Source organism: Anguilla anguilla, chromosome 15 (assembly GCF_013347855.1).
Source record: "Anguilla anguilla isolate fAngAng1 chromosome 15, fAngAng1.pri, whole genome shotgun sequence".
NCBI classification, from domain to species: Eukaryota; Metazoa; Chordata; class Actinopteri; order Anguilliformes; family Anguillidae; genus Anguilla; species Anguilla anguilla.
Window position 1 is genome coordinate 21016913 of NC_049215.1, and position 26601 is coordinate 21043513.

At 48.2% G+C, this 26601-nt stretch overlaps 1 protein-coding gene across 6 annotated transcripts in view; it reads left to right on the forward strand.

The window, feature by feature from the left end:
• The window catches only part of LOC118214273 (nck-associated protein 5-like), a 195553-nt gene that overhangs the window by 113086 nt on the left and 55866 nt on the right, over nt 1-26601 (forward strand). For all 6 annotated transcript variants that reach the window (XR_004762603.1, XM_035394118.1, XM_035394117.1 and 3 more), the window contains 4 exons: nt 10632-10722; nt 14851-15042; nt 23022-23090; nt 26133-26171. Coding sequence is in view for 5 of the 6 variants with exons in the window: in XM_035394118.1 (XP_035250009.1) it covers nt 10632-10722; nt 14851-15042; nt 23022-23090; nt 26133-26171 (391 nt within the window). In the remaining variant the exon portion in view is untranslated. The remainder of the gene's footprint in view (nt 1-10631; nt 10723-14850; nt 15043-23021; nt 23091-26132; nt 26172-26601) is intronic.

The following is a 26601-nucleotide window of genomic DNA, read 5'->3' on the forward strand; positions in this document are numbered from 1 at the left end:
ATGAATCTCAGCTGAGTGGCAGCTAACGTTTCAAAATGGCCCACGGGCTCATTGCTGTTTCAGAGAATATACTGTGTCTCATTAGACAAAACAACAGCTATTTTAATTATGCCACACTGCTTGCAGTAAGCAGTAGGGACTCTTAGTAGCACGCATATATATTTTCTTTAGTAACCCTCTTTAACAGTGAAAGCGTGATAGTTAACTGCGTGTCCTCGTGGTCGCAGGCGTTTAACAAGTCTCTTATGTGTTCTTATGTGTAATTTGGTCAGGACCATGAAACTGTAAGACTGTAATATGTGCCAGAGTGCCACCCTTTACTGCTGAGTCATCATATTTCCTGACACAACAACAGCGTCTCTGTCGTAGGACACAGACTGACTCCAGGGTGCAGATTCATCTCAGATCTGAGTGTGTGTGCATGTGTGTGTGTGAGAGACAGTGTGTGTATGTGCTGATATGAGAGTGTGTTTTTTCATTGTCCCTTGCATGCTTACCACACACACATACACAGAAACTCACACTCTTTCAACATTTCCCTCTCCCCATCCCTCCCTTGTGCCAAGCGCCAAGCCAGTTGAAAGGGAGGAGCCGAAACCCTTTTCAACCCCCCCACCCCCCCCCCCCCCCCCCCCCCCGACCCCCAAGGTCATATGACCTGTGTATGGCTCAGGGCAGCCCTGGAAACTCCACAGTGTCTGTCAGTAAACTCTGGGATTACTGCAAGTCTCTGACCCCTGAGAGAGAGCGAATGAGAGAGAGAGAATGAAAGTGGTAGAAAGTGAGAGAAAGTAGGAGAAAGAGAAGAGACAGTGAAATGGGGTAAGGAAAAGGGACCGAGAGAGAGAAAGAGAGAGAAAAAGAGAGTGAGAGAGAGAGGGGAGAGGTAGAGACTTGCTCTGTAATGGGCCTGTATTTAATTAGGGGAAGTGTTTGGTCCAGGTGGCTGGTTTGAACTGCGGTGGCCGTGCGTGTTTGAAGCACCATGGGGCAGCTGTGTGCGAGATCCCCACAGCCAGTCAGCCTCAGAGCAGGGCCCAACTAGCACCTGGGTCCCAGCCTACAGATCCAGTGCGCTGGACAAGATATGCAGGGGATGCCCTGATACAGGTGGAAATGAGAGAAGCAGTGAGCAGGTACTGAGCCCTCCTATCGTCCTCCCTTTCCCTCTTTCTTTCTCTCGCTCTCCATCCATCTCTTCACGGGGTCTACTCCCCTCTGCTTCCACCAGCGTAAATGATTCTGGAGAGAGAGTAGCACTCAGGCCTGGTTGCCTTTTCACCAAAGTCATTTTGCATTGCTGTGTGTATGTGTGTGTGCATGTGTGCGTGCACGCGTGTACATGTGCGTGTGCTTGTATATGTATCTGTGAGAGAGGGAGAGAAATCACAGTGTGCTCCAAGAAATATTGCTGTTCCAGACATTGCAAGCTGTACCCTTGAACAAGGTACTTAACCTGAAGTTCTTCAGTAAATGTCCAGCTGGATGAATGCATTGCATGTAAAGTGTAAGCGGTGTTAGTCCTTCTGGATAAGAGCATCTGATAAATGCCAGGATGTAAATGTATGTGTTATTTATAAGGACACCGAGTGATGCAGATTCAGGCTCTCACTGATCTCCTGGTACTCTGCCAGACAGGTCTGGTCAGGCAGAATTTACCGGTGATTTCCGAGCGCATGCGCTAGCATTCAATAACGGACTCAGTTCCTCAGTACTGGCCCGTGACGCGCGGCTGAGGCGGTGGCTCCTGCTAACGGACTGGATAAATGCATTTGACCTTTGCCAGGTCAGGCTCTTTCTGGGGACCAGAGCCTTCTCGCACATCGAAATCCCCCCTCCTCCTGTTGCACCAAACTGTTTAATTGGAATGATTTAAACAGCTTCCTGGCGCAGCAGCTGTGGAGTTAATTGAGGTTAATTTAGGCTGGCTGGGGAAAGAGTGTATTACTCCCCACTGTTACATCTATGTGTCTTTAAAAAAAAGAAGTGCTTAGTTTAAAATCCTTTTGAAGCCGCCCCACTGGTATAGTCATCAAACAGAGTGACTAGACAGTTAAATAAATAACATAAAGCTACAGTTCCTATATTTTAGATCCTGGCTATACATTTATAATGGCTGACTAATATTTTGCAGGGCTGCAGTATATTCAAACAAATTGATTGATGGCTGTTATCGACACATGTATTTCGGTTCTGAGGCCTATTTTTATGTAAATGTGCTTTGCCCTTCGAACACAAATGTAGTGTTATTTTTCCTAGCTGAAGCCAATATCTTTACAGTTCTGTTACTATGTTGAGTGAGTCTGGTGATAAGTGAATGCTTCCTTTGATCTAACACTACAGCATTAGGGTGAAGTGTGTTACTGTTTGACTGAAGAGTCTTAGTTTGAAATGAAAGTTATTTTTCTTTTCATCATCTCAAGATCCTGATCCTGCTTTACTGGATTCCATATTTTCACATATATTGACATAGAGTCTGATGCACTTCCTCATGGCATTTACCCTGTGCATCAGCAAATAATTGCTTCGCTGTGAGAAAGGTCTATTAGTGTCCCTTTTCCATAGAAAATGATGGGTAGCTCTGTTTCCAGTAGATGGGTGCGTTTTGTTTTCAGGTGAACGCTCACTGCTTTGTGACGATGTCATTGTGTGACACTGGGAGGGTGTGGTGATCACCCTCACGAGACTGACCCTGACCAGGCACGGTCCATTTACGGTCCTAATCTGCAGATGCATAATAGTTCAGCTCAAGCCCAGGGCTTTCAAACTGCTAATCCGAGGCAGTTTTTTTAGGCGCTGATCTAGTGTAAACCCTGAAGGCACAGATCCAGTTCAGATGCGCACCCTTTGGGTTTATAAAGGGACCCTAAAAGGGCCTGTGAGTCTGAAGGTGTAAAGTGGGCGTGACACCCACCTTGACCCTAACATTTCCCTAGTTGTCTCTCCTGTTACCAAGTTCATCAAATTCCTCAGTCAGAGAAATGCAGCCTTTAATTGGGAAGCACAAAGGGGGAAAGAAAGCGTCTGTGTCAAGGGTAACCGTGTTCTCCTTTTTAGCCAATTCCTGCCTGTGGATAAGTGTACTCGTGGGCCCACAGTGACCGCTGAAGACGTGCCGGGTGGTAGTGCATTAAGGAAACTGTAGCGGTAATTAAAAGCCTGGGGGGGGGGTCACTCGACCGCAGACCGCCCCATTGTGGCCTGGGGCTGTGAAGCGGCTTCCGTCCTGGATTAAACGGCCTTGTTATAGTCCTTTATGTGTGCTGTAAAAGGGGTCAGATTATTGCCTTTCTGTGAAACTAGGCCAGTCATTCACACATCATAGAGGCTAGCCTGGCTCTGCAAAAGGCTGTCATTGACAGGAGCCACACGCAGCGCAATGTTCTGGACTAGCGGCCGGTGAGCCGGCCGGATGAGGATAGTGAATAGTTTTGCTTTGAACTGCTGGGAAAACAAGACACACACACACACACACACATATACATGCACCCACGCACACACACACATACATGCACCCACGCACACACACACATACATGCACCCACGCACGCACACATACATACATGCACCCACGCACGCACACACACACACATACATGCACCCATGCATACACACACACACACACACATGCACACATATCCTGACACTCAGATGCTCACATTTAAAAACTACAGCTGGACACAAGTCTTTTAGTCTGCCCCTCTGCCTGCATATAGGCTTGTCTGTGGGAACCTGTGTCTATAAAAGGCTAATTCATGGCTTTAATCATGCGTTGTTCAGATAGCCTGCAGCTTGTCACATCTGAAGTCTGGAGAACGTGCATTTTTCCACCTCGAGAGACTGGAGTAACGCCTCGGGCTGGCGGGGACCGCCCTCCCCCCTTTAGGGACCCGTCACCACAGCAGAGCCGGGGGCTCCGCAGGTTCGGTCCTGGCATCAGTGCCAGGTGCGCACGCCTCGATGTGCCCGTCGAGGCGGCCAGGCGCAGGTTTGACGCTTAGATCTGGCTCGGCAGATAACCGGATCTGACGGTCTGTACCGCGTCTGACGGGGACCGGAATGGAAGTTCGCGAGGGAAAGATGAATCTGCAGCGAGCCCTTGCTCACAGCACAGGTTGTCCAGGATATGGGTGACCAGGTGACCAGAATGGGACGCCACTGCTGTTACCCATGAGCCCACTGGCTGAGGTGATGCCTCACATACTGAACGCACACACTCTTCTGGGTCACAGAACAGCATCTGATCCAGACATTAATATGGTTCCTGTCCTCTTAAGTCTTTTGTGAAAGCATGCTGGGCAACATTTGTATCCCACATGTTTTATAATCCATTTTTGTCCCTTCATTGGCAGTAGCAGGATTAATTTGCAATCGCACTCACATTTGTATTCATTGGAAGTAACCGGCGCATTTATAATTGTGGCATCGCTTTTAAAAATGAAAGGGGGGAACCAGTGGTGTGTGAGAGGAAGGTCCCCCATCCCACGTCCCACATGGTCCATTTTTCACCATCTATTTCCCACGCGTGTCTCCTGAAGGGGAGATCAAAGTTCAACCAGAAAAGCTATTAGAGACCCACTTAAAAAGCCTGATGATAGCAGAGCACTAACAAGCGAGGCGGTCCGCCCTGGGGTTTTATGGCACTTTCAGAAGGCGACGCGACTTGAAACGGGCCGGGATGTGTATCCTGCGGCAGGACCAGAGCGCTCGGGAGCGCGTAACCCGGGAGACTCGTGTCGTTGGCGCTGGAACAGGAGCCGTCGTTCACAATGGCACATTTAGGGGGAAAAAAACTTTTAAGAGGATTAAGAGCTTAGTGTACTCAAGCTATTGGTCGCATGGGCAATTGTGCGCTCTTACAGTGGAAAGAGAGAGGGAGAAAAAGAGCATGAGGGCAGGGAATAATGAAGCTCTGAGACGCTGAAGTGTATTTAGGATCCGGGGCAAAAAATAAGTCAATAATATTTATCCTGTCAACTGACGGTCACGCGTGGGGGTCCGGGTGACCCCAATCCCAGGACACAAGTGACCCTTTGTTCCAGCTCTGATGCCTGCCCCCCCCCCCCCCCTGCTCCCCACCCCTCCTTCTCGGGTTTTGAATTCTGACGGTGTGCCGTGTGAGTGATAGGCTCCTGGGAGAGCCGAGCTCGTGGGGCTGACAGGAATGTGGCCGTAGCCGCGCCGGCTGAAGCGCTGCCTGTGCTGTTGCCAGGCGATGGCCAGGTCGGTCATCGCCAGCAGTGCAGCTGACCCGCTTTTCAGACGGAAATATCGGCCCTCTGTCCGCGATCTGCAAGCACACAGGCTGACCACGTTCAGACCGTGTATCCGGTCGTCCATACCGTTCCAGTCACGTGTCCTTTGCTGGATGAGCCAAGGTAGGCAGGCAAGACCCTTCAAGTTCGAATAGTGAAAGGTGCTAAAACAGCTTTGTGACGCGTACATGGACCGGAAATTCTATTGCACACCATTCTATTGAGTCAATAACCATTCGTTACAATGACAGCAGAGTCCATACAGTGACCTTGAGTGGATCAGGGAGGGGGGCATCTTCTAATCTTCCCTGGTTGGGAGTCGTATTGCGCCAGAATCAAACACATCGTCCATGATGGCGGAAGTAAGTCCAAAGTGTGATCTGGCAGCCAGCATGGTCTACATGCAGGGGCAAGCACAATCTGATTACATAGGAAGGGCGTTGTAGATTTGCGAAAGCTGCTTTGATTTCTCCCTAGTTCCAGCTAGCGTCTGCGTGCGCGCTTGCTGTGGGAACACGCTGCCTGCCATTCAGCTCACTTGATTACAGGCAGCGCGTGTATCCCCCGGGTCACCCGGGCTGAGCCTTCTCCAGGCCCCGTTTACGGCACCGTACATGACTGCTCGCGCAAGAGCCTCTGCACCCGTGAGCGAAGGCGCAGATTTATCACGAGATTTAATGTGCAGCTTTTTTTTCTTTCAGCCATAAATCAGGCAAACCATCTCCTCCGTGGTTACAGTTAATAACACCCAGTTACATTACACAATATATGTGTCATCATTCATATCAAACTGAAAACAGTTTTCACATTGATAAGATAGATGACATTAGTGCACCTCTTACTGACTGGGTAAAATATCATAGCAGTGATTTTATTTACTGTTATTTTATGTTTTTAATTTTAAGGGTACATGCAGTACATGGTATCCCTGTGTAATGCCAGGCATGTAATAATGCCATGGGCTTGCCCTGGATCCTGTGAGCAGGAAGAGTCAGTGCTGGGTTTGGTGATGGGTGGGGTGGGGGGTGTGGTCGAGGAACGCCTGTCCTGGTGTCTCTTAGCCTGGGCTCCTCATCTGACTGCCTGGCTTAGCATGGGACATCTGGGTAAGGCTGGGGCAAATACCGCTAGGTGGCAGTTTATGTGCGTACCGCAGTGATCTAGCTTAGTGGTGGTTTACAGTATGTCCATACCATCAGTTTAGAAGTGCTAGAGTGTTTGTTGGATAGTGCAAAAATGCATGAGAATAATAAAAATCTCAGGCTGTCTTCACCAGGGGTGCAAACCAGCGATTTAAACAAGAGGCCTTGTGAACGTAAGGAAAAGATGGCATTTGCAAGTTCTTCTTCTAAAAAAAAGCTTCAGTAAAAAAATCATGTTGCAGGGCTGGCCGGGTGTGCTTTTGTTGAACTGATTCATTAGCAGATCTGTCATTAATCCACATTGTGGGCAGACAGGGCTGGTTCGTGTCTGTCAGCGTGCAGTAAGATTTCAGTTCAGGTCTGGTGCTGAATGTGTCGGTGGCTTTAATGACAGGACGCGTCAGGTCTGTGGGTCTGAAAAGCCCACCGCCACTTCAAAGGCAGCGGCATGAGTAATGACCCGAGGTCCACCCAGGCCCCGCCCCGCCCCGCCCTCTTACAGCCGGACCCGTCAAAGGCACCTTTTAAAACGCTCAACAGCGGAAGGCCCCGCCTCCCCCGCCGCCCCGACATCAAAGCGCAGGGGAGCGTGTTTGAGCGCTCGGCAGGCGAGGGGTTAATTCCGCCCGAGTGCGTCTGGCGCTCCTACCTGAGGCTGAAATTGATCGGTGACATAATTACATTTCCTGTCTGCTCCCAGACGCTGTTAAAATTCAAAGTGTGCCGGGTGGCGGTGCAGGGGAGCCTCATCTAGGGTTTCTCTGCAGACTGCCGTTTAGGCTAATCAGGACTTTCAAAGCGAGGCGCGTACATTTTCACTGCATGTTTTCATTTATTTGGGGAAAGGGTTCAGTGTTTTGTAAATACGAGACCCACCTCTAAGCTGTCTTAACTCTTAAGTCGTTTGGTCTGCTCCCGTTTTCCTGTAATTACAGCTCTGCCTTTAGCCACTGGTATGGAACACATTTGTTAAGTGAGCAGAATAGATTAATCAGACAATGGCACCATTGAGTGCGCTTACATAGCCCTGAATGCAGCCCCAGCGCTCAGTGGGATGTACAGTGAGAATCACGGTTTTGTTTCATAGTGAAATCAGACAGGCTGGTGAACAAATCAAAGCGCTTTGTCGCCTGCATTGTCTGATTAAAAGCAACTAATGTTATTAATGCTTGCACAGTCACTATCATATCTGCATGGACATGGTGCAATGGAGTACGTATTCTGTGTTCAAGCTTCACAATAATTTGATTCTGCATTTGATTGGATATCTGGGAGAAAATGTGAAATAGCATTACACACAAAAAATAACTTCTCTTCCCCTCAGTAATTGCTCTGGTAAACAGCTTCAGAAATTTGTTAGAATTTAGGATCACTGCACCATCAAAATGCGATTATTTGGGGGTAATTATCCGTGGCATTCCTATTTGCAGCGTTCCACCACATAAATCACGGTTGAGAATGCGATGGGAATTAATTGAAAACTCGGGCCCTTTTAAAGACGCCGCTGATTTGAAAATAAAGGCGCTGAGTCGTCTCTTCAGGTTTGCCAGGACGCATCTCGCACACGTGATGGAAAACTGATGGAACTGCTGCTCTCATCTCTCAGCACAGTTTCATAACTTTATGGGACAAATTCACATTGATATATTCAGTGTCAAATATCCATAAGCTTTGGTTTGTTGTCTTTGAAGGGCACCTGGAGTGGTTTTCTGAACATTTATAGGTCTTGTACAGATTTATAAACGTATAAAGATGGCACAGTAATGGCCAGCTTTACCTGGCTTGGGCTCGACACAGCCCATATAAATATATTTCCTTGACATTCGTTTTAAGGCTTTGTTCAAGTTAAAAATTTGAATGCCTAACTTGACCGCAATAACTAATAAAACTAACTGGCTATTCTGAGTTCTGCATTTATTGCCAAGTAGATCGCTGGTAGTCTATCTCGGGGAACAGCAGTGGGCTTTGTTTTAAGCTGCTCCTGACAGGCCTGGCCGGGCCCGGCCCATCCTGCCATGTCTGCCTGTAAGGCTGGGTGATTACAGGATGCAGCAGTGGCAGGTTGGCGCATGTGACCTATGACGTGCCCGCTGAGGCCGCCGTCCTGGAACGGGTCTGGGCCAGTCGGCCGATCGTCCAGCCGCCTGAGGGTGTGGTTAGGGGAGGGTGAGGTTGCCAAGTGCCTGCCTAATAAGGAATAATGAGTTGGGTGCACAGGAAGTGGCCCAGGAATGAGGAAGTAAAGCACAGCGCCTGCTGTCTTATTCTTGTCCACTGTACCACTGGCTCGGCAGCAGTGGAAGCCCTGACTGCGACCCACTGTCACATAAAACACCTGCGAGGAACTTGCTGATGAAAAGGAGGGATTTTCTGCGGGGAGACGGCTGTGGGTGTTGCTTGGCCTGTCGCAGTGGGGAGGAGATTGAAAGAGATGTTGTGAGCGCGTGCAGATGCCCGTCCCTCTGCCCAATCGTGTATCGGCAGCGCAGAGATGGAGGGTCTGCTTCTCGAAATCAGCATGCGCTAAAATTGTTCTTTCAGTCGTCCCGTTCAGTCATCAGATCTAGACAATGTTACAGAGGCACACACACAATCGCACACATACACACACGCCGGCACACACACACACTCACACACGCATGTATGCACGCACACACACACTTTCCTGATACGAGAACACACCATCAAAGAGCCAAAGGGATTGCTGTTGCTAAGCACCATGAGGTCAAAGGGGTCATTCTCAATAAGGGCGGTGTATCGGAGTGTGCAGAGGGTGTTGTGCATGCTCTAACTCTCCTGAACTGTATCATTACATTACATTACATTACAGGCATTTGGCAGACGCTCTTATCCAGAGCGACGTACAACAAAGTGTATAACCATAACCAGGAACAAGTATGACGAAACCCCTAGAGAGAAGTACCGGTCCAAGTACAGGGAACAACCGCATAGTTCAACTTGGACCCTGGTGGTTGAACTGATTAACACTAAAGTATCCCTTTAATTTGTGCCTTCACAGGCTGCTAAGAACTCATTCAAGCAATCAAGGAGTGGTCTCATGGCTGAAAAACAGCATTCCTAGGATAATGGCTGCTCTCGATGGCCGCTCCGCGGACTGCACCGGGCATCGTGCCTGTGAGCAGGCAGCAGGCTTAGACAGTGGGGATCAGCGCTGGTCCTGCTCCGCTCCGAGGGCAATGAGCTCGGAGTGCGGTCCCACAGACACCGAGCCCAGCACACGCGCCAAGCAGGAGATCGTAAAACAGGGGAAAAACACCCCAAATGTCACTGGGCATCGTGCGGTGGGATAAAAAAACCTCATTCCACATCCCCCCACACAGCTCGAGGCGCCGAAGCGAAACCCGCAGCCGAATAAATAAGGGGGATGATTCTAAATAAGGGGAATTAGCGAAAATGTCACCAGCCGCACCGGCTGTTCGGAAAGGTCCCCGCGTCCTGGGTCTCGGGGCGCGTTTGACGCTGCCGTGGAGATCGAGCGTCGCCGTCTCACCTGATGAAATATCCCTGCGGCTTCGGTCTCCCGCTTTTCTGCGGCTCGTAGCCGGCCGTGCCGCGGCGAGGCGGCTTCGTCTCCGCAGCGCCGCCTGAAGCGAGGCGGCTAACGAGCCGGTGATGAAAGCGCGAAGCTTCGGCTGCCGCTGGGCGGCTCGGTCAGGCCGGGCTTCGGACACATCTGCCCGTGTCCGGGGTTTAGCCTCCGTGTCTGAACAGAGACGGCCGCATGCCATGCGCCACACACCGCACACCGCACACCGCACGCCACACACTGCACACCGCACGCCACACGGGCCCGCCCTCCTCAGGAAGAGCCTCGCAGAGAGCTCCTTTTATTCATCTTCCAGGCCGGCCCATAAATTTAGCCAGCTGTGAAAAATGAACATAAAAAATACTTATTGTTCCGCTGGGCTATGATCATAACTTCAGATCTGCAGCGAGTTAAGTTGTGTTTGAAATGGTGGGAAGGGGGGTGATCCAGATTTGATTATTATTTGACCCACAAGATGGTATTTCTCCCTACGGATTTCGGCGCACGTTTCGCTGCTACTTTTGTGCCACGCGGACCTTGGATTGCCAACGCAAGAACAAACAAGCTGTGCTGGCCCGGTTATATTTTTATCCGTTGTAGGGCTGGACGGATGCACGTGCTAGTTGGCTGGTTCCTGTTATTTTTCCTGTCCTGCTGTGGTTCTGACCCGGTTTCTGTGGCCTGCAGGATGGAAGAGACGGTGCGGAGCCTGCTGCAGAACCAGGGGGCGCTGGAGCACACCCCCCTGGACACTGTGGATCTCATGAAGGTCTACAAGGTGAGCTTTTATTGTATCTTGCTGTCTGTCACAATGTGTGTGTGTGTGTGTGTGTATATGTGTGAGTGAGTGTGTGCATGCGTGTACACTGTACATAAATGTATGAAAATGTACGCTTGTGTGTAAACTGGAGTTAAAACAAGAAATATTGTCATACAAATTTTGTCATAAGTTTGTTAATGCGCCGCCATCAGCCCATGCACTCCTTGAGGCTGATCCTTGTTTGGTCATTTGTGAAGCTACTCATTCTGCAGTTGTCACAGTAACAATATCTGTTGCCATGGACATGGTCCCAGGTGTGAACAGCAAGTTGTTTCAGCAGATGTGAACTCTTACATAAAACTTACTGTGGCACAAAAACCAGAACTAATTTCATGGGGAAACATGGAGTGCTGCAGTTACCCTGGGAAAGACATATGCAGACGTTTATGGTGCCATGACTTTGTCACTTTGTGTGTTATTCTGGCCAAAGAAAAGATACATATAATACCATTTAACTCTACATTATTATTCAAGGCTACACAGACACATATATAAAGTGCATACATGTAGTAGCTGTAGTTTCTGAAGCTTGACTGTGGTTTTTCAGAACAAAGCAGAACTTGCACTTGCCTCAGACAGAATATTATATGCACTCAAAGTATACGCTTAAACATTGTGTCTATATAGCTATACACTTATGCATACTGTGACTAATTACCATCAGCACTACCTAGGAGTCGTACATAAGTGAATAAACATTGATAGTAGTAGTTGTTGGTGTTGTTTTGGTTTTGTTTTGGTGGTTATCATAACAATTTTGTATACTTCTCACAGTGCATGGCACAGCTTGCAGTCACCACAAGCAGAATATTCTATGCATTATGTCACAATGGCTATATAAATAGCACACAAGTAAGCAGAGTCACAGTCACCCAATGATTGGCCAGATATAAATCCTGCTGTATTCTGGGAAATTTCTAGAAAAAAAAAACTGGATCAGGAGAGGTTCCAAAGCAGGAGGCAATGGTGGATCTTGCCTCACGGGCACTGAGAGGTTTTTCCAAACCATTTTCTCTGGATGTTAAACAGCCTTGCACTGCTTTGTTTGGGGAACACCTCTTCTTGCTGTTTTTCTGCTAATTGTTTGCTTGGAAGTAATTGAGATTGATAAAAAAAAAATAAACACTGTTTGGAGTGCTTTGCCTAATTGATTTGTGTTGACCATTGTGTTGACTATTGCAAGGCAGAGCAGCCCCTCCTCCACTCCCCCACCCCCCCAACACTGAGTCACGTCCCACAATGCAGTTCGGTTTTTTCACATTCATGGACACCTTGCAATCGATCCGTCAGTCTGACGTGCTGCTGTCAGAAGATGCAAATGAGGGAGCAGCGAGGAGACAAAAATATTGCAGACCGTTAATGAATGATGGAATAGGGAGGGGGGGGGGGGACGATGTTGTATTACACATGCAAATTAGACTGGAGAGCCCTAATGCATATTTAATTAGCTGAAATATCACAGAGGCTTTTAAAGAGGGCCTGCGGGCCCCGTCGGGGCTGTTAGTGTCATCCCGGGACGTGGCTGCGAGCTGCCGGGGGAGATTTAGGGTGTCTGCCAGCCGTGATTACTTAAATGATGGCTTTGAGAGGGATAGCGGCCGGAGCCTGATCATCCTGAGGGGATTACAGAGGCCCGGCAGCCGCAGCGCGACGGCCAGCGGCCAGGTGGGCCACCTCACCCAGCCGCCCAGCGCGGCGGAGCCCACGGGCGTGGCCCGCCCGTCGCCCGCTTCTTCATCACTCTTCTTCACTCTTATTTACTCTTCTTCACTGTTTCTCTGCAGTGCCCACACCACTTTGCAGGGTTTGGTGAATGTTTTCATGGGAAAAGCTGGTCCAAGTGAAATAATTGTGCTGTTGTAACGAGATAACCAGTATGGGTCAACTGGCAATGTTATCAGTAAAATAGAAAATGCTTTTAATTAAAACGAATTTACGTGCAAGAGTATACTTATGAATGCTCTCGGTGATTAAGTTTTTTCTTCCCATAATGGAACTGTTTTTGCTTTGCTATTACTGATAATTTCAAATTAAGTGTTTTTTATAAGTACTGTAGAAAATGAACCAAAATGAAATTCAGCAAAGGTAGCCCAAGCACCATCTAGTGGTGGGGGTTCTCTGGAACATGAAATAAACGTGCTGCGCTAAGGTAGCGAAAGCAAACAAAAACCACACAAATCTCAGCAGTGAAGTCACTGGTCTGTTACATCCATGATTGAGTAGGAAGTGTCACATTTCCACCCTCTGTGACTGACACACAGTTCACACTGTGACACATTAACTAGACATCTCAGCCCCGTTGGTCGGTACATGGAAGCACTTGTGAGTAGAAAACACCCAAATAACACGAGCTCTCTGTGCACCTGTCGAAAGGATTGCTACTATACACCTCTTAACAGGTGGCGCTTACACTTTTCTAGATGCTGTGAACTTTTAATTAGTTTGTGCAGCCTGGACTTCTGTTCGGTTGTAAAGGAGTGCTGCCAAACAGCCATTCAGGTGCTGCTGCGTACTTACAGAATTTCTCACGTCTGACTCCCTGGGGCAGTGTAATTTTCCCCAGCAGAGATCATGTTCTTAAATTGTACATACGCAGGCACATAAGATTGCTCATTGAGGTGCTGTCACGAAACACTTTGGCTCTATCTTGAATTAATTGGAGCTCATAAGTTGAAAGCGCTGAAGTCATCCTGAAGAAACATTGTGCTGCTGCCAAGGTTAAGAGTCGTCCTTCTCTGGAGAAAGAGGCCCAATAAAAGGACAGTTTCAAAGATTTCTCGCTGCGATTACCGCCAAGTGCCCACCCTTTAACTGCTTATTGTGAAACAGGTCATAAGTAAGAAGCAAAATGTTTTCTTTACCTCCCCTATCGAGTTTAAGATAAAATGTATAATGCATTTATATGAGGGAAAAGACTACTTTCAATTCATTAAATACTGCCTGGCGGAGCCCGGCTCATCCATCATTGTTGTGAGCCGTGAAGCCAAACATGGTTTTACAGTGAAAGGAGTAATCACACTTGACAATTAAGCGTCGGTTAGAGGGAGGAATGAAAAATGTGGGGAGGTTTGCAGCCATGCAACCGCCAGCAGCCTCTGCTAACGCCTGGGCGGCCTGGAGAAAGGGGGAGAAGCATCCCCAAAAGTTCTCTGGGAAGCCCTGTGTGTGGTGCAGTCCAGAGAGAGGAGGTTTCCAGCACCGTGGGTGATGAACTGCTGCTGCTTTTTCTGGCTTCACTGCTGGAAGCCGTATTTTTCATCCACTCTCACAGCATCGGAATAGTATCAGAACTATAAAGTTTCCTTCTACTTAATTTGTGATATTTTTGTGATACAGTAAGTAAATCGCACTGGGGATCTGATAAATACCAGAAAGTAAATTTTAACTAAAATCTCTTTAATGAGACATTTTCTGTACTGTGTGTGGTTTCATCATGGTTTCTCTAGTTCTGATGCAGTGGGCTTTCATACCTAATTAATATTTCACAGAGAGAGTTTTTCTGTCTTGTCCAGCAAGGATTTACACTTTATTTCCTTTGCTGCAGTACCTAGTACCTCTTGTACCTCCTCATCACTGTTTCTATGCTTAGAGCTTAGGCCCTATTCACCACCTCACAAGATTTCATTTGCCCTCCTCTCTGTACGTTTATAAGAAGCGTGGGAACTGTGAGTTGGTACTTCCTTCACAGGGTGGAGAGTGGACCGGAAAAAGGCTTATAGAAAGGAGCACAGATTCAGTCCTTAAAGTAAAACAGTGGTCGGCATGGTGATGCGCCATGACTCGCTACTTCGTGGCTCAGCAGGATTTTTTCACAACTCACAAGATGGCTGCTGTAACACGTCCTTCGCGGTGGCGGCGGTTGGGTATTGGGCCACACAATCTCACTGGGACCGGCAGCAGGTCCGAGGGGCTGGGGGGCTGGAGGGGGGACTGCACATGGCAGCCCTCTTCGCTTCTCACCCACGGAAAGCGGGCACCCAAGGTCCCTTCAAGTCAGCAGCAAGACTAATGAGACGTGACTAGGGATCAACGGATGGTTTCATCTCTCTCTCTCTCTGTCTCTCTCTCTCTCTCTCTCTCTCTCAGGACAAACTCTCGGAGGAGGTGAAGAAGCAGCGGGAAGGCCTGGAGAGGCCTGGGCCGCCAGCGCGCGAGGCGGAGCCGCTGAGCGAGGGTGACGTTGACGCGGACGCAGACGCGGGCGATGATGGCAGCGGAGCGGAGGGAGACAGAGACAAAGAGACCCGGCTGCTGATGGAGCGACTGCGGACCCTGGAGGTATTCTCCTTCCTCCGCCATCCTCCTCTTCCTCTGCAGCGCTAATCCTCCCCTACCTCCATTTATTCTGTCTGTCTGCGCTCTGTTGTTGCCGTTGTTGTGTGAAGCAGGTCGTTCTCTGGAGCCGGACCCCGCCCGTCCTTTCATATGGGAAACAGGCATGGTCCGGAGGGGGAGGTTAGCTCTCTGTCTCCATCTCTGTCTCTCCCGCAAGCCTCCGAATCGCTGCGGAACACAGACTCGATTGTCCCCGCTCAAATCACTCTCATGTCAGAAACGTATTAAACGTCATTATTCCTGATTCCTTCCAGCTGCAGCCATCAGACGGCACTCTTCAGATCTCCAGTAGCATTTTAATTCTGTCTGAATCAAATCCAGTTTCAAACTAATTACACCCGGGGCCTCGCTAGTCAAATACCAATTACAAAGCCAAGGTCTGTAATGACCAAATCCTCTCGATCAAGAAAGAAATGAAAGGAAAAACAATAAAAACCCACATACTCGCAGTCCAGACGGGCCGCGCGGCCGTAACGACAGACCCGCAGTGCATTGTGGGAAGGAAGGGTCAGCCACCGGACAGCAGGCGGAGGTGCCGATACGCCGGCGTTGAGGCCGTCCGTACGGCACGGACAACTCCCACACCTCCCGCACAATATCACTGCAGGCAGTGCCGGAATCAATCTTCGCTGACACCCAGGGACATTAACCACAACACTGACAGTAATGGCGCCTGGAGGATAATTAGAACAAAGTGCTGGTAATTGCATGTTGCCTCGCGTTATCTCACCGGGAGTAAATCTCTCCCGGCCGCCCGGGGAATCGGTGAGGTAAGAGCCCGTTATCCGGGCGCTACATATTCGATGACTTTATCAAACGCTATCTGCCGCTCCGCTCTACATGGCGGTGCCGGTGATGAATGGCGGCTGTAGAAAAGCGAAGGAAAGGGAGGAGGAGCAATACATCACTGCCTCTGAGCTCATGTATAAACCGCATCCACATTACTTAGGTGTGCCGGCGTCGTCTTCCCTGTCAAACAGATACAATCCAAAAAAATATGTGCGACAGCCCCGGGCTAATAAATGGCGCAAACCTAAAACTTATTAAACCTAAAACTTATAAAAAGTGCATTCAGCCGTGTTCAAGTATTTATTTATTTATTTATTTATTTATTTATACTAAAATGAGGTGTATAATTTTTGATAGCTTGTATGGGAAGTGAAAAACAGAGTTTGAAATGAATCTGCAGCGTTTGATTGATGATGAGAGGCTCCCTGTGCAATCCACCCCAGAAAGCAATGTGGGATCTGTTTGCTGAGCTGTGATTACATCCCCCAGTCATTATCTGGCAAAACAGCTGTAACTGATCCCAGTTCAGTGCTCGGAGGCAGACCGCAAAAAGAGAGGGAGAGCCAGACTCAAGTACTGATCTTAAGTCAGTCAAGTGACTTTGTAGTGTAAGAAGTGGGGCCAGTGGGGTTATCAGCTTTGTTGCCTGAGCTTGTTGGAATGTCAAAAGTGTCAAGTACTTTTGTTTCCAACTTCAAACCTATATTGTAGGTGTCTTTCAAAGACAAAAAACAAGCAATGTTTTGAGTTTTTTCTGCAGTCACAGTGCATTTTGTTCCTCCCCATAGAAGGTTGTATATCAAGGTTTGAGCTGTAGATATCAGCTTCTCCCCAATTTGGGAGAGCAGACAAGCGAACACTCTCTTCCAAGAGTGTTGCCAAGCCCCCTCCCCCTGGTTATGGCCTGCCCTGTAGACCATTTCCCACAGCCAGCCCTGGACTCCATAGCAGGCCCCGGGGGCGGCTGCACCCTGGAACGGCATCAGTCTGATTAGCCTCACAGCAGCCCTGCATGCTGAGAGACTGGGCATCATGCCCCTGGGGAGACTGTAGGTTGGCATAGCAGTAGATGCAGAGCTTGCCTCAGAGCTCAACCTCTTTAGACTGGGCCCTGGCAGAGGCCTGGACTGGGGGGTGGGGTGGGGCGTCCTCAGATTGCTATCTCCGCCAGGGAAAGAGAAAGAGAACCCCTGATGTTGCTCATCTGTGACTTGGTATTTACTGTGTTCCCCTGTCAGGTGGATCCAGGGACCACCCCAAAGACAAGTACTGAAGGCAGGATGGGTGGGGTTGGATGATGATGGGTGTGGTTTTACATCCAACCCCACCCATCAACACGTGCAGTTGATTAACAACAGTTCTGCCTGTCAGAGCTCAGGATTGGCGGCTGTGAGCATGGGGGAGGGGCCAGCAGCGCTGAGGTCAGCTGAGGCACGAATCACTGTGGGAATCGCAGTGTGAAATATGTCATCTCGAAATGCTGGCATCAACTGATTTACGGCTGGTGAACAATTTCATTTGGTTGGCTGGTTTATACAGTTCACTGAGCTCAGGTGAGCTGGTTTCTGTAGTTCACTGGGCTCAGGTAAGGTTGTTTTTGTAGTTTTGCTGGGCTTGAATACATTGACTCTTATAGTTCATAAAGTTGTCAAGTTGATTTATGTTGTCCTGAACTCAGATGAGAGAGTGCATGTAGTTCAATGAGCTCAGATGAGTGAGTCTATATAGTTCACTGAGCTCAATTGAGTTGGCTAGTTCTTCAGACCTGAATACATTGCTTCATAAAATTAACAAACTCTGATGAGTGTGCTTTTGCAACTCTTGCACTGAAACAGTACCCTCTGATATTGAAAGATGTCACTAATTTTGGTTGTTGGACTCACTCAGATAATTTGTTTTACCTTTGATTTGATTTCAGGGACCTCTCTGTTGGCAGTAGGATTTAGAATTCTGTGACTTTACTATTAAATTAAGAAAAATTTAAATATTAAACGAATGTTCATGTTAAAATGTTATTTTTTGGATAGCTTATATGAATGTTACTGCCGTCATCTACATTGGAAATTACCTATGAGGTTTTTTTAGGCAACCTGACACAATGATTGGCAGTGAGCAGAGATTAGGTCTTGTTTTAGTAAGGGGCTGACTGCAGATTCACGGTCAAGGAAATTTTATCAGGCATGTGAACATCCTGTTTGTCCACCTAAATGAGCGAGGTGACGTGATGGAACAGAACAGAACCTCATTACCGGTGCAAGCGAGCAGCGAAATCTCCGCCGCCCCTCTGTTATCTGAAAACGTACACGGCTGCTGAGGCACAGAGACGGGTCGGCACTCGACACTCAAAAATATCCTCAGCATGTCGAGGAGAGCCGCCGAATGTGCCAGTTAGCGAGCGGAGGGCCTTGTGATGCGTTCTGTGGGTGACTGGCAGCCCAAACGAAGCCCTAATGAACTCTTACACAAAAGCAGTCTCTCCCCCGTGTGGGCTCCTTCTCGGCCGGTCCTCTTTCGTGATCAGTGAATAGCCAATTGTCGGGAAGTTTTTATGTTAATTAACTGCAGACACAAAAATTTCTTTGTCTTCGGCGAAAGTAATTTGTGTGCAAACAAAAAAAAACAAAAAACGAAAGGACCATTTGCTGCCTCAGATCTGGGACCGCCGCTGGGCTAAGAGAGCCTAGCCGGGCATCAAAGGCCTGCCGGTTTGGAGGCAGCATCGAATCAATGCGAGGGTTCCTCGCCAACTGCACCCTCTCAGGCGCAGAGCGCTGTAAATGCTAACGTTCGCCGCAAGCGGCTTGCCTCTCTGTAGTTAACGACGCTGTTCCTCATTAGTCCATCAGTGACGTCAGCGCCCAGTTCACCGGGGTGTGTGAAGTGTTTCTTTTGATTTCTTTCGGCTGTGTTCGGCCAGGAACGAGATCAAAACTGTGACCCATATCGCTGCCTTTCCAGCGGCCCCTTCAGATCCACCGGGCCTAATCGCTAACTCCTCTCAAGCTGTTTCTGCGAAGCGCTCAGATTCTTGCGTGCAGGGGTCAGGGATCATCATTATTCTTTTATTGGAATCGCCTCGACTTCGCTCAGCGCGAGGGGACGCGTAGGTGTTCTAATAAAAGCACATACATTAACAAGCAAGAGAGCAGGGGGTTCACTTTCCCTGAACTTATTTACAGTGTGAAATATAAATGTAAAAAAGGGGGAGCTCTGGTCTGGCAGGCAGTCAGACAGGTTTCTGCAGCGTCTCTGTCTTTCTGTCACATTCACTCTTTCCATGCCTGAGTGCAGTTAGGAGCTCCATCCCAAGGTAGAGATATCAAGTACTGGCAGGGCTCCTCGTTATGAGTCTCTATCGGAGTCTGCCTTCACGGCTTGATGCATCATAATCTACTTCTTGCCATCACCAGAGGATTCTCCCCAAATGAAAATGGATTTCATTTAGCTGTCGGAAATAATGGACCTCAGCCTTCTGCATTTATTAAGCCTCTAATGATGCTGTTAGCTGGGAGAGTAGTCCGGAAATAAGTTCGAGACAATATTTTCCTTTGGAGCACTCCCAAAAGAGAGCCCCTATTCAGGCCTAGATTCTGCGGGAGATGTTTGCTCTTATTGGCGTACATGTGTAATTTTGATGCATTAAAAAAATCTTAAGCATGGGGTTGCTGGGTGGTAACAGGCTGCCCCAGTGCATGGCGAGGCTCTCTATAGTTTGATGTCATATCCTGGCTTTGATCAGCAGCACTGCGGAGCGGCACATAATTGGCCACATGACGTCACGCTTTTCATAGTAGAGCACATGCTTGCCTGCGCTATCTCTAATCAATAGAGGAGGTAGGAATGGTGGACGTAAACATGCACAAATTCAGTCCAAGTTTTGTGAAAATGGAGTGAAATTATTGATTAATTAAGGACCCAGGAAACTGAAATCTGTGAATTATTTACTGATATGTTGTTATTCAGAAATGTTCAGTAATATCATTAGCGTACCATCATAACATATCGTGAGAACAAAATGTTTGGATTTCACTTTGGCTCTCAGCGTGAAGCGCTAAGATTCGCGGTTTTCAGTGTGTCTTCCATTCGATTGGATCACTAAGGGCTTCCGTCTGTTACTTAGACCCAACATCTGAAAAGTGAGAATGAATTTTTTGGCAAATAATCAATGGTGTTATGCATTATAAAAAAAGGTGCATTGATTCTAACCAATGCTTTGAGCTGTAAAAAAAAAAAAAAAGAGAAAGGAAATTGAAATTCATTTGCAGGGCATTAAAGGGGGATAATGAGGAAGGCTGGCGTATAGTTATGTTATCCATGTTTAAATCAAGAGCGGATGGATCGGCGAGCGGGTTGGAGGCGAAGCGCCGCGGCAGTTGGGACGAGTCTGGCAGGCGCTAATGCGCCACGCTCCGGCTGACAAACGAGGGCCGCTGTAAATCAATAGGCCGCACCCTTAAAGGTGAAGTAATATCACACCAATAACAAGGAAATATTCACATCCGTCTGTCTTCTAAAAAGCCCGCCGTGCCTTAAAGTTCAGCCTCATAACTTGGATCTCCTTGACCTTTTAAGAGGAGATGTTTTCGGAAGATTCTGATTGGGCTGCGTCTGCGGGCTGACACGTGGCCTTTGAAGACCGAAACTTCACCTTTCTCATTGCCGCTGCCAAATGCCCCCACTAACTCTTGTTCGCCGCGCGAGACATTCATGGCATTCGCCTCCGGGTTTGATTTCACCCCACCCCCTGCCAGGTGCACCAGCTCAGGAAACGAGGGGCATCTTTACATTCTCAGCATGAACAGGAAAGCAAAACTTCATGCCCCCATGCGATATGAATGATTGGCACTATCACCGGTCATCGATGTCTGACTTAAAATAATCACAGACTGGGATTCAATCAACATTTCTCCTGAACTTTGACAAGCAATTAAAAGCAATTATTATTATTATTTTTCAACAGACACAGTTTGGCGAGGTGTGCGATCACTAAGCCAACCTGAGTCTGCAAAGAAAAAGTGTAACTCTTACTTGCCTTATGGGGGTTTGGGGAGGGGGGCATGTGAGGTGTGATTGCCTAATTGGGTGCATGTCCGTATATGGAGCTTACCAGCTTAGCAGCATGAGCCATCCAGGATCCCTGAAGAAACAATGCTGTGCTCTGTAATGGCAAGCAAAGTTTTTTGATTGGTTCCCAGGAGCCAGCTTTTGATTGGGTCCCAGGAGCTAATGACGGACAGTACACAGAAGGCTTATTGGTACACACTGCGGCATCTGGCAGTCACTGTTTCCAGAGAGTGGCGTATACAGTATTGGAAGTGAGGCCCAGGATGTGGGCGGTCCCAGGTGAAATGTTCTTGTTGCCGGCGGCTGTGTGTCGGCTCCAGCCCGTGCCGGATGAGCGCAGACTGCCGCGGGGTTGCCACGGTCACCAGGGACCAGAACAGGCACAGATGTTTACACAGACAACTATTTTAACATTTTCTGAGAAATTACTGAGAACCCTATCAATCTCACACATCATTTTATCCTTTTCTAATAGCGGTTGCACTCATAGCTAATGAGGCTTATTATGTAAAATGACCTGATAATAATTAGTACTGCTAGTACAACTGATACCCCCCGCCCCATTGAGAATATAATATGGAAAAACCATGGCTGGAAACCCCAGTTGGGTAGTGTACAGTGTAGTGTGCTTTGTGTAATATCTTTGTTACAGATATGTATGCATATGCCACAGCCTTGCTTCTTGTGATTTTATCACCAAACGCGCAGTGACTTGACATGAAATATAACTGCTCATTAGATTCTCATAGCTGCATAAATTAGGTTATCGATCAGGATGACAGAGCAGTATCACATCGCATAGTTAATGGTAAAAACCAAATAAAACAATATAACACTGATGTGTGTTGGTGTACATGCTGTAATGCCAGCTAGTTAGGACAGGTATGCCAACTGCATGACGAACAGCGGGGTACATGAAAAGGACTGTGAGCAAAGGTTCTGCATAATCAGGTTTCTTATGTGCTAGCCTCTTATAAAGACATTAGTGTAAAGCCTACGGGGCAATGCAAAGCGAAGGAGCCCTGAATGTGGGCCCATGTCTTTAGTGAGTTTATAATGCGTGCTGCGGTAGCTGACACTTACTGGTGTAAAACACCCATGCTGCTCGACACAGGTGTGTTCTGCCTCTCAGGGCTGTTTGACACAGCAGGCTCTCTGCCGTGGTCAGTTGTGAACTGGGTCCTCGTTTAAAAAGTATCCGTTTTCCTCTCACAGCTGTGACCTGCAAACATATATATTTTCTGTTTCCAGGCGTGGTTTGTTGCGTCATCCGTTTCAGACCCTGCGGTGTTACTGTACTCTTGGAATTGCTGGCCGCTGATTGATTTAGCCCGGGGACACCGTCTCCACAAATATCCAGGGCTGGCCGGCCCCGAGCCGCAATCGGGGAGAAAAACGGAAGGTGTTTTTTTTTTCTCAAGCACAGCCATTGATAGCGTGGGCTCCGGAGACCGGCTGGGTCTCGCTCCACTGAAGCTCTCTCACAGCACAGAGCTGCTCCATTCCCCTGCCTAAAAGGCAATTTAACATTTACATTGCAGCACTCTGTCTCTATTGGGCGTCTACGGGAGCCGGTGTGAAGGATGCAGGTCGATCGTAAGAACCAGGTTAAGACTTTAACACAGGCACTGACTGAGGCACTAAAGACAATTTCATTTTTATCAAAAAACTGTTGCCAGTTTATCATTTGTGGGTCTTAAGGTCGAGAACACTTGAGATGAGTGCTTTTATGCTTTCACGTAGCTGTCTGCTCTGGCAGGGGGAAAAACAACTTTCTGTTGGTGTCATTAACACCTGATAATAACTGCAAATTGCGTGCATGTATTGCAATTTCATTTTCTCTCAATTTAGCTGTATTGTATTATTCATCAAAATAGATTGCACACATTCACTCTACATTTATAACTTTGCTTCCTGCTTGGAGACAGAAAGACATTTGAAGAACTGCTGAATTTATGGATGGATGGGTGGAAAGATTTATTGATTGATTGGTTGGTTGCCTAATTGATTGATTGATTGATTGATTGATTGATTGACCTGACTGCTGACTGTTTTATCTCTTGACGCAGGCAGAGAACTCCGCCCTGGCGATGGAGAATGAGAGCCAGAGGGAGCAGTACGAGCGCTGTCTGGATGAGGTGAGCTGGCCTTCCTCCCCCCTTTCATCCTCCCGGCAGACCCCAGTACCCGCGGCTGCGCCGTCGCCCGGGGAATCCCGCGCGCACAGCTGCTCTCATTGTTCTTTTGTCTGATGCCTCGCTCAAGGCTACAGTGGCAGATATTCGCCCTCATCAAACCTGTTCCATCCCACGCTGTAAAACAGCCGCCCACCGAGCCCGTGCCCGCCGGGCTTTAACAGCCTGATCCGCCGGCCTCTGTCAACCCCAGAGAACCCAGAGCGCCAACACGCTTCTCAGAAATGCATCTTCTGACTGCCTTTGCCTGCTGCTGCTGCCTGGCCCGGCCCTCGAAAGCCTCAGGGTCTGCTGGTTATTACACTCACCATAATATCAGCAGCCAGGTTAGACTGGAGAACTGAGGTGCCTTATGCAATCGCCTGCTTTAATCATTTAAAGCCAAGTAACAATGAAGACCAGCGCCCTTTACAGCTCTCCAGAACATGGGCTGGTCAGCACTGCACTCGATTTTCTGACTGAACATTCCAGGTAGAATGCGCCCTGAAAGGATTTCCAAGCCCTCAGATTAAAGCTCGTCTGATACATCAGCGTATTACAAGTTAAAGCTGCGATGAAAGGAGAAGATGAAAGACTCCAGTCTCCCATCTCTCCCAAAGACAAGAAAACATTCAGCCGGTCTGAATCCAAAACGGCACCATTAGGCTCGGTGCGGACGGGGGAATGAATTTATTCTTTAGAAAAAGAGTTTGTTTTTCTCCGACCTACTTCAGGACTTTCCGTTCAGTCAACAGGCTGGGAGCCTCCTAACCGCCTTCACAATTAGCGTTTTTTCTGCCTCAGAGAGCGAGCGCCTCGGCGTAGCGGCTACCACGCTAGCGCGCGGCGCTTAATCTCAGCGAGGGGCGCCGCGCGCTCTGTGAGACAGCCCGCGTTCTCTCTGTTTACTCCTGCAGAGGGCATGACACATAATGAGCCATGTTCCCCGCTTGTCTGAACAAAAAAATAAAATCTCCCGTTTCTTTTTTCTTTTTTTTAAACCAACCTGCTTTCACAGAGTGTTGCCAGCTGATCAGGGGGTTCTTTCTGTACCTTGTTGGTTGTTATTTTGGTTTCACAAAATGTACACCTTTATACATATCATTTGAATGAAAATCTGAAAGTATGTAGGAAATTGTAAGAATGGGCTTGCCTATAAGAAATGTGAGTGCACTCCCTGAGTTCACCAGTGTGAGGAGTCTAATTGGTGGATTCTTAAATAAGGTTTCCTAATCAGAGAAATGTAAAATGAGCGCATACAAAAGCCTGCCCCCTAATGGCCTGGATGTTCAAAAACAGTTTTGTTGACTTTTTGTTGATGGAAAGAAGATCGGGGCTGTCCAATCCTGTTCCTGGAGTTCTACCTGTAGGTTTTCATTTCTCAGTTTGGCACACTAGAGAGTACTAATTACCAGCTCAATGAGATCTCTAGCAATTGAATGTGGTGTGCTTTGATAGGGTTGGAGTGAAAATCTACAGGATGGTAGATCTTCAGGGACAGGCCTGGGCAGCCCTGGTGTATGTGATACTCATTAAGCAGAAACAGGGGTAGGTGGAGTACAGTGGTGGATGGTGATACTCAGTGAGAGGCAGAAGGAATATGATTGCCTGAGGGGAGAGGACAGACTCTTTCCCGGCTCCTGTTTGCCGAGTCTCTCAGCTGAAGAGAGTGGGCTCCGGCTGGCTCTCCTGCCTTCCTCCGGACCCAGGGCGCTCTGTTGTAACTGAATTTTGTGGCCGTCATTTCCAGGCTTGCAGCGCCTGGGGTGCTCTGTGATTCGTTAAAGCTGGCGGAGATGCAGGCTCAAATCCCGCTAAAGCTCGGCGGACAGCAGCTGCCGTGTGCTCTCTGGTACCGTGCGGATCCATGGGCCTCATAAAACAGCACTGCGGCCCTCATGCCCTCTGTGGCCTCGGCCTTTCACCACTGAGTCATTACCACCATCTCACTGGCTCACACAATTAAAATATCTGTGTGTTTTGTGCTGTTGGTCTTAGGCAAAGTTAATTTGGAATGTGCCCATCCACACACACACACACACGCACACACACACAATCAAACACAAATGAAATCTCACTGACCTCGGGGACGTGGTTGCTGCTACCTGATAGCTGAGAAGGCTTTATTGAAAATGGGCCTAATTGCTTGACCGCAGTCCTCTGAAAGGGGATATGAGCAGCACGCAGTCGGTTTCCGCTAATGCCCCGCATTAAACAAATATATATCACATTTACACCCCACCCACTCACCCCCCACTCCCTGTGCATTTGTAGCCAGTGCAAGCTTACAGTGTATAAATGACTAATCAATGCGCTGTAACCCGATCGCGAGTCAATTATGCTCCGCGGCCTAAACCGCGCCGCGAAACATCACCGAGACCATCGCCCAGACACAACAGAGGGTCATCACCACATCTCTCCCCGATACCCTTACAAGAGCCAACACTTTGTCAATAGAGGATCAGAAAACAATTAAACACCGCCAGAATCTCGGCAGTCTAATCTGTTCTGCGTGGCTACACCCCCCCACCCCCCCCCCCACCTCACTACCACCCCCCCGTTAGCCTCCACCCTCCTCTCCTGTCTCGAGGGGGGGAGTTATTATTATTGCACCCATTAGAAACCAGCTCCACACCTTCCCGCTGAAGTGATGCATTGTCCTGTCCTATTGACAAAGCCTGTAATGTGTTTGTCAGCAAGGGCCCGTGGGTTATTTTAAAACCGGGAATCCAGGGGAAGGAGGCAGTGGGGGTTGGGGGAGGAGGTGGTTGGGGGGTGGGGCAATAGCAACATCAGCTGCAGAAACTGAGAGGCCATTTTGGTGAACCAAACTAACAGGCACATTCACTCCAGCTGAGATTTACTCATGGAAGGTGTTTCACTGATGTTTCTCTCTGTGCGTTTTAGAGTAGCCTGTGGTGTTCTTCTCGTAATAGGGTGTGTGTGAAGGGCTATGAGCTGAAATTGAAACTGTGCTTTTTTGTGTTGTTTTTTTTTCTCTTACAGGTTGCCAATCAGGTTGTGCAGGCCCTGCTCACTCAGAAGGTTCGTTTCTAACCTCTCAATGTAATACCAGTTTCCACCACATGGCAGCACCTTTTGCATGAGGCATAATAGAAATTGTGCAGCTTGGAAGTGTGCATATACCACACCTGTTTTCCTCAGCTGTGGTTTGCTTTGCCTTTTTTGAGTCACACTGTAAGTGCATATTTAAACTGCTCCATATACTTATCACTGTGACTGCATCAATGGTTAAAAGTGTACCGTGTAGAGAAATCTCAACGTGAACAGAACCTGACCTCTACATGGTATAAAGGTAATTGTGACTTTCCACATGTTAAAGCATTCAAACAAAACTATTCAGAACATTTCACTGATGTGAATATGGAATGTGCAAAAGTCACCCTGTTCACCCTGTCAGTCAGTAATGCTTCCCATGGCAGATATATCACAGCTTCCAAACATTTTCGGTGGC